This window comes from Cebidichthys violaceus, unplaced genomic scaffold (assembly GCF_023349555.1).
Source record: "Cebidichthys violaceus isolate CVI_PGR_0920_01 unplaced genomic scaffold, fCebVio1.0.p SCAF_2, whole genome shotgun sequence".
In the NCBI taxonomy this organism is placed as follows: Eukaryota; Metazoa; Chordata; class Actinopteri; order Perciformes; family Stichaeidae; genus Cebidichthys; species Cebidichthys violaceus.
Window position 1 is genome coordinate 23,572,782 of NW_027176372.1, and position 12,017 is coordinate 23,584,798.

At 44.3% G+C, this 12,017-nt stretch overlaps 1 protein-coding gene across 1 annotated transcript; it reads left to right on the forward strand.

Moving 5' to 3' along the window:
* Positions 1–1,252: 1,252 nt before the first annotated feature.
* Positions 1,253–11,557, forward strand: qdpra (quinoid dihydropteridine reductase a). Its single transcript, XM_068715221.1, has 7 exons — positions 1,253–1,466; positions 1,556–1,648; positions 2,225–2,321; positions 2,612–2,752; positions 6,116–6,224; positions 8,134–8,217; positions 10,553–11,557. The coding sequence occupies exons 1-7, from the start codon at positions 1,383–1,385 to the stop codon at positions 10,653–10,655; spliced, it is 711 nt and encodes a 236-aa protein (XP_068571322.1). The 5' UTR covers positions 1,253–1,382; the 3' UTR covers positions 10,656–11,557.
* The last annotated feature ends 460 nt before the right edge of the window (positions 11,558–12,017 follow it).

Genomic DNA, 12,017 nt, shown 5'->3' on the forward strand with positions numbered 1-12,017 from the left:
AAGGGAGAGCTATTCAGTTGGTTGCAGTCTCACCACTAGGTGTCACTAAATCCTACACACTGTTCCTTTAAGAGCAGCTTTCAGGCTCTCAAACGTGGGACAATAGAGGATGTAGAGTAGGAGAGGAAGGGAAAAGGGTCATTAATGTTTGAGAGGCTTATTTGTAAAAAAACAATACAACAGTTTGGATGCCAACTTACCGTTAAAACACAATGAAGAATGAAGGAAAAGACAGACGACGCGCTGCAAGTGTTTGAGCCAAATCTAAAGTAGTTCAGTTCAAATGGATCACAGCATTATCCACCCCTGATGTCACAGCAACATGGCGGCTCACACGGTGAATTACCGTTCAGTTGATTTGTGCTTCTTTGCGTGTATTCGGTACCAGTCCACTCCTCCCATCTTGTAATGGCTGCTTTCTTGACTTCCATTTAGTCATATTTCTATCACAGAGAAACGTGTTCAAAAAGGTTTTACTAGACACTTCGGTCCATTCGGGTTACTCACGGTTTGTTGACCAGCGGTAGTCTGGTAGATGAAGAGAAGGGTGTGAATGTGAATGTGTGTGTGTGTGTGTGTTATATATATATATATATATATATATAAAATAAGGATGTGATGCGGCACATGAACGTTTCCCTTTGTGATGTGAACAAGTAACTTAACCTATTTAAACCCGTTGAAGAACTATTTCGGCTCCTTAAGCTGCAGGCCCAGTGCACAGCTGGTACTAACAAGACAACGACGCCATCGGGTGCTAATTTATTAACAATTTAGCTCCACGGTTGGCCACATGGGGCAGTAATAAAAATAAAAAAACACAGTATTCTTTGTCTCAATAACAGATTTTAACGTGTCCTTTTGGGCTCCTACGCGTCTCTTTTAAGAGGAATCCTGTGGACCCATTAAACGTCTTAAATAAGACGCTCTGACATATTTCCCCACAGGGTTCTCCAGTTGTTAACTTTATGCACCTTTTGTCTTCCCTAATGGCGCTGCGCTAATTGACGTGAGCTCCTCTGAGGACGCTCGTGAAGCTTCCATTACAAGCATCACTTTGCTGCAGGCGACGCATTTAGATTGGAATACCGACTCGGATTTAACGACTTCTAATTTGCAATGGCGTGCAGCACATAGCCTGCATGGCTCCCTCTTTGTAATCATGTTTTTATTTTTTCTCCGTTCGTCTTTGAACGCAGCATTAGCTCCGCCGACTTGTTGCGCCACACGGAGAGAAACGCCCCCCTCCTCCTCCTCCCTCTGTCAGCTGAAGCTCTTTCTCTCTCTCTCTCTCTCTCTCTCTCTCTCTCTCTCTCTCTCTCTCTCTCTCACTCACTACTCGACTCTCTCACTGCTGTTCACAACTAATCAAGAGCGCAAACATGGCCGCGAACCGGGTGATCGTTTACGGAGGAAGAGGAGCTCTGGGCGCGACGTGCGTCCAGCATTTCAAGTCCAAAGGATGGGTGAGTGGGAGTCAATGCTATCGCTACATGCTAACGCTAACGCCGTGCTGCTACGACGAGCTGACTGTAGTTCTTTAACACTTTAACAGTGGGTCGCGTGCATCGACATGGCTGCGAACGAGGAGGCGAACGAGAACGTGATCGTGAAGTCGAGCGAGTCCTTCACCGAGCAGGCGGGACAGGTGAGCCGCACGCGACAGCACGCATCATGAATTATGTCTGTTATATCTATAATTATATCATATCAACTGTATGCTAATGGTGCGTTCAAGTCACATTTGAAAAAATTGGAGAAAACTTAGTGAATCACAACATTGTTGGTTTGACTGTATTTTTACTGGATACATTTTATATTTTTGTATTTTATTAATAAATAAAAGTTTATATATTTGTAGGCTTTATTTTCTATCCGGTTTATCCAGTTAATGCTGGGTACAACCTGGACAGTACATGTACAAATCTAAAATACAATAGTTAATGTATTACTAGGCAATATTCTCATTGTATACAGGTTAGTATATTAACATATTTATGTGTTTTATCATACCTTATGTCACCTTATCATAGCACATCCTTGCATTTTTCTTTTTTTGCAATAAAGGTTATGAATAAACTCATTCATCCCCTGCTGTGAATGTGTTTTGTTGTCGTCCTGAACGCAGCGCAGGATGTGTGTGTTGAACATATATTTCCAGCTGCTGTTTAATTTCCGAGGCTTTATGAAAAAGGCGTTGTTGGTCATCTCTCGTTCTGCACAGGTGACGACGGATGTGGCCAAGTTGCTAGGCGAGCAGAAAGTGGACGCCATCTTGTGCGTGGCGGGAGGATGGGCGGGAGGAAGCTGTAGTTCCAAAGGTGAGAGGTCAACCTTTTTTGTTTGCTGTAACATTAATCATCAGCCATTTCCTGCAGCCACTCAGGCACAAAAATAAGCTCGGCCTAAATAAATTCTACGGTAATTAAGAAGCGGACGCTTAGCTTGTGCTAAGCTAAGCCAACCAACTGCTAGCTGTAGCCTTATACTTACAACAGACGGATCTAAGAGTGGTATCGATCTTCTCATGTGACTCTCTCTGAGCCAGAAACTAAATAAGATGAAGCATCTTTGATTTCCCTTCATCATTATTTGTCCCCGTCTCTCTTAGACTTGTACAAAAACACAGATCTGATGTGGAAACAGAGCGTGTGGACCTCCACTATCTCCAGCCACCTCGCCGCTCTGCACCTGAAACCAGGCGGACTGTTGACTTTGGCCGGGGCCAAAGCTGCCCTGTCGGGCACTGGAGGTAAGGAACACACACACACACACACACACACACACACACACACACACACACACACACTTGTGTTTACCGTTCTCATCACGATGACCTGGGTTGGCCTCGTGTCACGTCTGGGCTGCAGGCAGACTTTGATGTATCGGAGACTCGATTGTGCGCATAGCTTTGTTGTCCCACCTGTCGATTCAAATAAAGCAGGTAATAGAAAGCTCTGCAGGGCTTTGACCGGGGAATTGACATCCTGATCAGAGACGCGAGGGATTCTCATGCTGCTCACAGCGGCGAGAGGAAAAAGGTGTCAATAAAATGGATCCGAGAATCAAAACAAGATGGGGGGGGGGAAAGATCCGAAAGCTGATGAGCTCTGTGGAGGCGGCGGTTTGTCCGTGTGCAACCGTTTACTCCGTTAGTGTCCTTCAGCTGGAGCCCGACCCGCTCTCTTATTTCACCGCACAAGAGCAGCTGAACGACAAAATGTGACCGATCAAAGCAGCCAGACGGAAACAAAAGACAACCGTTCCTTGACATTTCACAGCCGATTGAGAAAATAACAGGCAGATTAAATGATTACAAAACAATCATTAGTTGCAGCCTTATTGGAAAAATCACTAGAAAGCAGGAATTATACTTAAGGTGCCTTAAGCCCGGATGTGTGCAGAGGACGGTGTTATTGGTAATTGTAAGTCATGTCGTGTAGATCTGAGCAGCCGGCTTCTTGTCGGGAGGCAATGTTGAAACAGACAAAAACCCAAATCTGAGACGGTATTAAAGAAACCTGCCAAAACTGACAAACTCCACATGTGTAATTAAAATGATTTGTCTCTCCACGGTGACTGCCGTTCGTATTGTTTTCGGACGTAAAGAGGCGGGCCTCGGTCCTCTCTACAGTACACCATTGTTCGCGTGACACCGGCCGGCCTCTGTGGCGTCCCGGAGAGGCTTTGGAGCGCTGCCGTGCGATGTCCAGTCTCCCCCTCGATCCGAGCTAACCACGTGACGGGCCGAGATCCAAACTCCACGGCGCTACAAAGCCCCGGCTCAGCACAAAGCGCACGATCTCATTGGCTGCTGGCTTATGAAGGGAATGACTCAGCAGTTGTGGCTCCACACACATTATCCACGTGGACGGGCTGCGTTAACTGCACTGATGCGGTTTTTGGGGGGGATCCTGATCTATTGTTTTCTTTTTGACTGAGGTTGTATTTATGGGAGCCTGCAGCCCCTCTGCAGAGCCAGTGTCTTTTAGGTATGAGGTGTGTTTTAAATACAAGAAAACTGTGAAAGTTATCTCATATAAAAAATTATAAACATAATCTGTGTGGTCTAATTAAAGCCACATGTTAGGAAATATAGCAAGCACTGCTGAGAGGTTCTTCCTTTTGATCAAACAAAGTGAGAGAAAAGTTAATGAGCGTCGACCAAAATCCAGATAATCGGTGGAAACAAGAAAAGCAGATTCAGGATAACTAATTGACTTTTGAAGGTTGTTGTGAATTAAACGTTGTGAATGAATTAAATGTTGTGAATATTACTCACCGATGTCGGGGGGGGGGGGGGGGGGGGGGGGATAACCAGCCGAGTATCACGTCAGCAACTAAAAGGGTGAAAATGCAAGATAATTTAGTGATTGATCAAAAACGTCGTTGCTGCTCTGACTCAATCATTAATGACATTTTGAAACTCCAAAGCCAACTTAAAAGACAGAGTGGGTTGTTCTACCTCATTCAGGGCTTCTTAATAATCCTAACGTTTTTGATTCAGGGTTTAAAACTGAGGTCGAGCCCCAGACGGAGAGGTCTTCTCTGTGCTCTCCATGTGACTTTTGTCCATAATCTCCAATCTCATTATCCTCCAGAATATGCAGAAGATAGATTTCAGTGTTTGGATGTACAGCAAACAATCGTATGTGTTCTCTTCAAGCAGCTTGTTGCCCGTTGTCTTCCGTACTGAAGTCCAGTTTTTATTCTAGCCTACAGTAGTTGTGCCAGAGTAGTGCAGGATTCAGAATAGTCTTTGATATGAAGACACTTCATCTGACTGTAGTGCCAACCTGGGACTCTAAAGTATGATTTGGCAGAAGTCCTTTGTTTAGGCTCTCACATTCTAGCTTCTTCTGATCCAATTCCCCATTTAATCTTCTTCCCTGGAGCTCGTTGCTCCGGCTGTTCCTAAATTCAATCTTATCCGAGTTAAGTGTTTACTAAGATCTACTGAATTAAAACAGGTGGAACCACTCAAACTGCTTCTGACGTTGAGACTTGTTGTTGCAACATATTTACACCTGCTAAGTTCCAGGTATAACTGTTACATAGCTGACATTTATGTAACATTGTCATTTGATAGCTAGCTAACGTTAGCTGGCTAATGTTTGACTCCTTTTAAGAGGCGACGGAACACTGTCTTTGCGCGTCTCTCGATCTGAATTGTTTCAAAATCAGACAAATCTTTACTGTTGGATTGTTTTGCTTCTTTAAAGTGGGATTTGCGTCCACACTCAGACTTTTTGTTATTTCAGCTAATTATGGCTTCGTGACCACAGAGAACACTCTTTTAACAAACTGTAGCTCAAAGGGAGAATAACTTCAACTAAAAACCTTAAAGAGTCTGAATTTTGACATGTGGCTGTTGATGGGTGAACATCGGCTCGTCAGCATGTGACCTGTCAGGAACGAGGTGCCTAAAGATGGAGTGTTGACTTCACCGTCTTTGGACTTCTTTAACTCGTGACTCCTTTTCTTTTTTTTTTTTGATTTCTTTTTTTTCTCTTGGTGAAAAACAAAAGCTTGTACTAAAAGCCATGTCACCACCCCTCGTTCTCATTGGTCACGAGATCGGTTTAGTCGGGGGGGCGGAGGCTTTGCATTCTTCAGAAAGCTTGTTAGATTTTGGGGCGGGGGGGGGGGCACACTTAATGTTTCCAGATGCTGAAGCTACAAAACATTCCTGTAACCTGTAACTTTACCCGGTAACAAAATCAAACGACAGAGAGGAGAACGAGCGGTTAGATTGTGTGTGTGTGTGTGTGTGTGTGTGTGTGTGTGTGTGTGTGTGTGTGTGTGTGTGTGTGTGTGTGTGTGTGTGTGTGTGTGTGTGTGTGTGTGTTTTAAACGTGATCCGTTTCTCTATCGGAGCCTTTTGCACAACACAAACATACCTGGCCACAACTTCATTTTTAAAGGTCTCAAGCTGTTCCTGCTGGAGTTTCTCCCATTTTCCTTCCACTTGACCTCTCCTCTACTAAACCAATGCCATCCACTCCCGGGCACACAGTGTGTCATTGCCGTTGATGTGGTCCACGTTCGTTCGCCTCTGCAAACTGAATTCTCCCCCAGGACATTAAAATGAATCTTCCATCTGCACCCTCTCCAGGCATGGTGGGCTACGGCATGGCCAAAGCCGCCGTCCACCAGCTGTGTCAGAGTCTCGCAGCGAAGAACGGCGGGATGCCGTCGGGAGCCGCCGCCGTGGCCATACTACCGTAAGTACTGCAGGGAAACGTAGCGAACGCACTCGATGCACATTTAGGTGAGGATTTGGGAATCGCAGGTGGGAGGCCTTTTAATATTAATAGTCCACCAAAGGTGTCTCTTTAGCTTCAAATAGCTTCAACCTGTGGTCCTGAGCGGTGTCTCCAAGGACACTTGTGTCTGTTTTGTGGAGGATAGTAGCGGTATATAATCCCTTGTAATGGTCAGTGTGAGTATTTGATACAAACAAGATTTCTTTACGGAGAAATAACCAATATTACGTTCCAAATAGCATACTTTTTATTTATGTACTACAGCTGTCCTTACTAAGTACGTACTCAATTAGGACATACTTTACCATGACTCGGAGGATTGTTTTCAGAATTGCCAAAAAAAAAAAAAGCATGCTGGCTTGCATACTGCAAAATACAACCAGATGGTAATTTCGTCATTCTGCATTTAATATTCTATGCATTGGGACATACTAAATAGTTTTTTTTCTGGCATACTAGATAGTATGGTAGTGTTGGAGCGCACAGCAGGTCTCACTCATTCTGCTTACTGTTGGTAAGATTCTCATTGAAGAGGACAATCAACCAGAAGTTTTCTTTAAATCCTAAGAAGGATGTTAAGTTTTGATTTCCATCGATCAATCGGTCGTCTGTCATTGCAGTTAAAGAACGTAGGCCTCACACTAAAATGACCCGAAGAGCTTCACCAGACCTTTACATTTTATTAATCACTACGCATCTTTTTAAATACACCGACGCTGCAAGAAGCCGGTGAAAGAAGCGAAGGCGAGAGCTCAGCGACCCGTTCCTCACGGTTCTCCGTCATGTCCGACGGATGCAGGAAGTGAGAGAGCTGAAGATGAAGCTGCAGGAGAGGAAAGATGGATACGGCTGCAGATGTCACCCAGTGGATCTGTGGTTGTGCTCACGATCTGTTTTTAGATGAATGGCGCACACACACACACACACACACACACACAGGCGTTTGCATCATTCCATCTTTATTTAATTAAAAAGATGTGTGTTTTTTTTGCAGCGTCATCATGAGAAGCTGGAAATGCGTTTTCTCTGCCTGGTTGTAGTTTCTCTCCAGCCTGCTGTCACATCTGTTCAGCATTAGCCCCATGACTTGCATTTCTGCTAGAGACAGCCCCCCTACTGCTGCTGCTGCTCCCTCATCTACCAGCACTATATCGTGTGTGTGTGTGTGTGTGTGTGTGTGTGTGTGTGTGTGTGTGTGTGTGTGTGTGTGTGTGTGTGTGTGTGTGTGTGTGTGTGTGTGTGTGTGTGTGTGTGTGTGTGTGTGTGTGTGTGATATTCCTGCAGAGTAAAGTATATTTGTACGCGGCTTATACACCCTGACACATGTAGAACGCTGCCTTGCTCCTGGGTCAGGGTGTGCTGTTGTCCATAAGCCATTAGACAGAAGTGCTGCGTGTTAATATTAGCACGGTTACACTAAAGGTGACAAGAGAAGTCATGAATATGATAATAAAACACAAACATGACGCAACCTGAGCTCTGTTTGTGGTCTCTCTCTCGCTCTCTCTTCCCCTCTGTGTCTCTTTCCCTCTCTCTCGCTCTCTTTATTTCTCTGTCTCTCTCTCTTCCTCTCTCTCTCTCTCTCTCTCTCTCTCTCTCTCTCTCTCTCTCTCTCTCTCTCTCTCTTCCCCTCTGTGTCTCTGTCTGTCTCTTTCCCTCTCTCTCGCTCTCTTTATTTCTCTCTCTCTCTCTCTCTCTCTCTTCCCCTCTCTCTCTCTCTCTCTCTTCCCCTCTGTGTCTCTGTCTGTCTCTTTCCCTCTCTCTCGCTCTCTTTATTTATTTCTCTCTCTTTCTCTCTCTCCCTCCCCCTCTCTCTCTCCCTCCCCCTCTCTCACGCTCTGATTGTCATCTGGCTTCATTTGAACAGGGTTACCTTGGATACACCGATGAACAGGAAGTTCATGGCTGACGCAGACTTCGGCTCCTGGACTCCTCTGGAGTACGTTGCAGAGTGAGTGCTGAAGCGTATGTGACGGTTCCTACGGTTCTTTACCGGCTGTAGGGCGCTCTGTAACATCTGTCTGCATCAACGGTCATGTTTATCTGCTCTAGAGTCACATTTATAAAATGTTCATGCATCCTAAAAAAAACACACCACCCAATGCTTTTTAATAGATTTAGGAAAATTCCACTTATAATATCAGTCTGAGAGGTTTGGTTTTGGCCTAACACTGGAACATCTCGTCTGTGCCCGTAAACGGCCACAGGAACAGCTGATTAAAGCTTAGATGTTACTCAGAACACGAGTGGTTGGGGTGGAGACGACTCGTCTACTCGTGTCTGGCGCTGAGACGCGTCTGCTCTACATGCTGTCCCGTCGAGGCTGCCGTGTGCAGATAATTAGGATTTCAGTGTTCTTTGATTCTCGGACTCTCTGACACCCCGAACATCACGTTTAGCCGTTTGATGCTTCCGATCAGAGAAACGGTTTTCAGCCATCGACCTCGCTCGCCGTTACCGGCGGTACCTGACGTAACGTTAAAGCGAGTCGTGCTCAAGGAGGAGCTGCTGTACGAGCTCAGAATACCAAGTACAGCAGCTCTTCACTGCTATTTTTACCCATTTAAATTTATTGCAGTTTTATCGAACCTTCATCAAATGAAATGGGTCTTCTTTGTGGCGTAAATAAACCCAGGTTCATGTCCGGTCACGTATTCATGTCAAATTTATTATTAAGAAAAGACAGCGAGAGATTTGAAATATGGCGTTTCACCACAAGATGTTGAAATGGATCTTTGCCGGTCTGTCGTGTGATTGATGGCTCAGTTGTGCGTTTTTCTTGCTTGCTCATCGCTGTATCTCATCCAGTGTGTTATTTATGACGTGTATTCTCTTACTTATGTAATCCACGTACTTTACATCAAAGATTTAATCCTTCTACTATGTTTAAAACCATTTCCCTGACAGAACAGTTGTTTGTCATGTTGGGGACCGACAGTGATTAAGCTCTTACTAATAAATGGTCTCGCTATGTGAAATGGCTGCTATGGGGACCAACACCATCAAACATGAATACAAATGGACTCATTGGATCCACAAGAGTCTCAGCTCAAACCGGATTCATGCAATTCTGAGACCGTTTAGGGACCCCAGTATACACATTCATACTGCATGCAAACAACCACATGTTTGTTGCATTAAACCGCATGTTTGTTGCATTAAACTGCACGTTTGTTACATTAAACTGCACGTTTGTTACATTAAACTGCACGTTTGTTGCATTAAACTGCATGTTTGTTGCATTAAACTGCATGTTTGTTGCATTAAACTGCACGTTTGTTGCATTAAACTGCATGTTTGTTGCATTAAACTGCATGTTAATTGCATGAAGCCCACTTACCCACTATCATGACCACTGGATTCATTACAGGTCAACTGAGCGATGCTATCACTCTTTTTCTTCTGCATTTCTTTATTCATCCATCTTTTCAACATTTCTAACACTTTCCAAAACAACACAGTCGGTGAGGGAAGAGGGTTGTGATTAATGATCAATTAGATTCTTTAATTAATTCTAGTAATTAGTACAAAGAGAGTACGAGAACTCTCCTAAACGAACGGCGGATACGTTGAGACGGGAGTTTGTGTTTGCGCTCTGCGTTGGCCGGGACAGATTAGAGGGACGTGATCCGGTTTGATAATCCCCGAGGAGACAGACGAGGGTCTGAGGACAGGAATAGAAACCATCTGTGTGGCGGGAAATGAAGGGACGTGTCACTCGTTCCTTCATCGTCCCTCTTCCTCTCTGCTGGACTCATCTGTCCGTCTGTCTCATGACGAACTTCATTCACCCGTACACACCTGTTGTTTCTGTGTGGAGGATCCAGCCTGTCGATGTCGGTTAAAGTTACCGTCTATCCACTAAAGAGTTATTAGCACACGTTTTATATTCTATATTTCTTTTTTTATCTACAAAAAGAAGCTGAAGTTGGTGTTTAATTGATGGTTAAATGTGCAGCAATATGCACCAGAACTTTGCCTAAATTAATTGACAAACAATTACTGCAATCCTTAATAAATCTTACATATATGTTGAAAATAAATAGATGTCCATGTGCATTATTATTGTTTACTCATTATTTATGTCCTTTATTTTATTTATTTGCTTCACATTACTCTATTTTTTGCCATTATTTTTTTAGTTATTGCTCATATTAGCACATATTTCGTACCCTGATGAAGACTTCGTCAAGACTAGAGTGTCGTTAATAATACTAAATGCAACTAAACAAATGGATGTGTTGGGTTTTGAATAATGTTTGTGTTTGCTTTTTGTTTTGCTCCAGAATGTTCTTCAACTGGGCCGCCGGAGTGAACCGGCCGGCTTCAGGAAGCTTAATGCAGCTGCTGACCTCCGGAGGGGAAACCCAGGCTGTGGTCGCACAGTAGAGGACAGAGAGGAGGAGGAGGAGGAGGAGACGGTGACGGTGATGGTGATGGGGGTTGGGAGGGAGAGATGGAGGCAGAGAGAGATGGAGGGAGAGATAAGGAGATGGAGGAGCCCAGAGATAGACTGGTAGAGAGAGAGGAGGAGGATATGAAGAAGGGTTTAAGAGTGTGGAGGTGAAGAAGAGAGATGGTAACGGAGAAGAACTGGATAAAATAAGGAGGTGGAGAGGAGACGGTTAGATGGGTTCATTTTGGAGGGAGGAGGAGGAGGAGGAGCTTTTAATGCTATTGCGGCCTCAGAGCGCCATCTGGCTGTGACAGTGTGAACTGTGTTTTATGTCCGGTGACGGCACAACAAATTCAAGGTGTTCTTTAAAAGAGAAACGATTCATGTGAAAATGTTCATGTTGCTTCTAATCAGTGGCCGCTTTCACACGGTCCTGATCCAAGAGAGAAAATTAATTCTCCGTCTTGACTTCCTCCAAAATGCACGTCAGCGTCTTCATACCTACATCAGCGTCTTCATACCTACATCAGCGTCTTCATACCTACATCAGTGTCTTCATACCTACATCAGTGTCTTCATACCTACATCAGCATCTTCATACCTACATCAGCGTCTTCATACCTACACCACCTTCAGTCATTTCCTTTAACGTCGTCAGTCCATCGTGATCCGTAGACTTTGTTTAGTGTCGTCCCTGAAAGTCCTCTTCCGCTGCGGAAACCTCGAAGAAAAAGCCGCCGTTATTTCCTCTCGACCGGACGACGAGGTCGAAGGTGAAGTGGCCTTATTTCACGTTTGCAGCCGTCAAAGTGTCCTTGTTGTCCGGTGCTCTGTTCCCGCTGAGTCGTGTCTTGTAAACTGTGTGAAATTCACAATAAACTGAGTCAAAACCAAAGGATCCGTTTTCATGTTCACGGTTCATTCTTGATGATCTCAACTCGAGGTCCATTCAGTAGCCGTTCTGGAGCTTTCAATCACGACATGTCAGAAATCATATTCACTATATAGTTCATTATATCCAGTCAATTATATGAGCACTGCAGGGCTCTTCCTTCATGTCTGCTTAAAGGAATACGTCACCTACAAATATTTATATATCAATTACTGACCCCACATTACCTTGACTTTGAAACTGTACTTTGCACGTACTTTCTTAGAGTTTTAGAACATTTGAGTGAAGTATTGTCTAGTGTTTGGTTAGTATAGCGCATATACCTGATAAATGAGACTTGTTATTCAGCACGAGTTGTGTTGGACTTTGTAAACGGATGTTTTGCTGCCTCCTTTAACTTCAATTGATCAGGACTTCTCTCTGCTTGAGTTCTTAGTTCACCGTGGATGTGTGCTATGAAAGG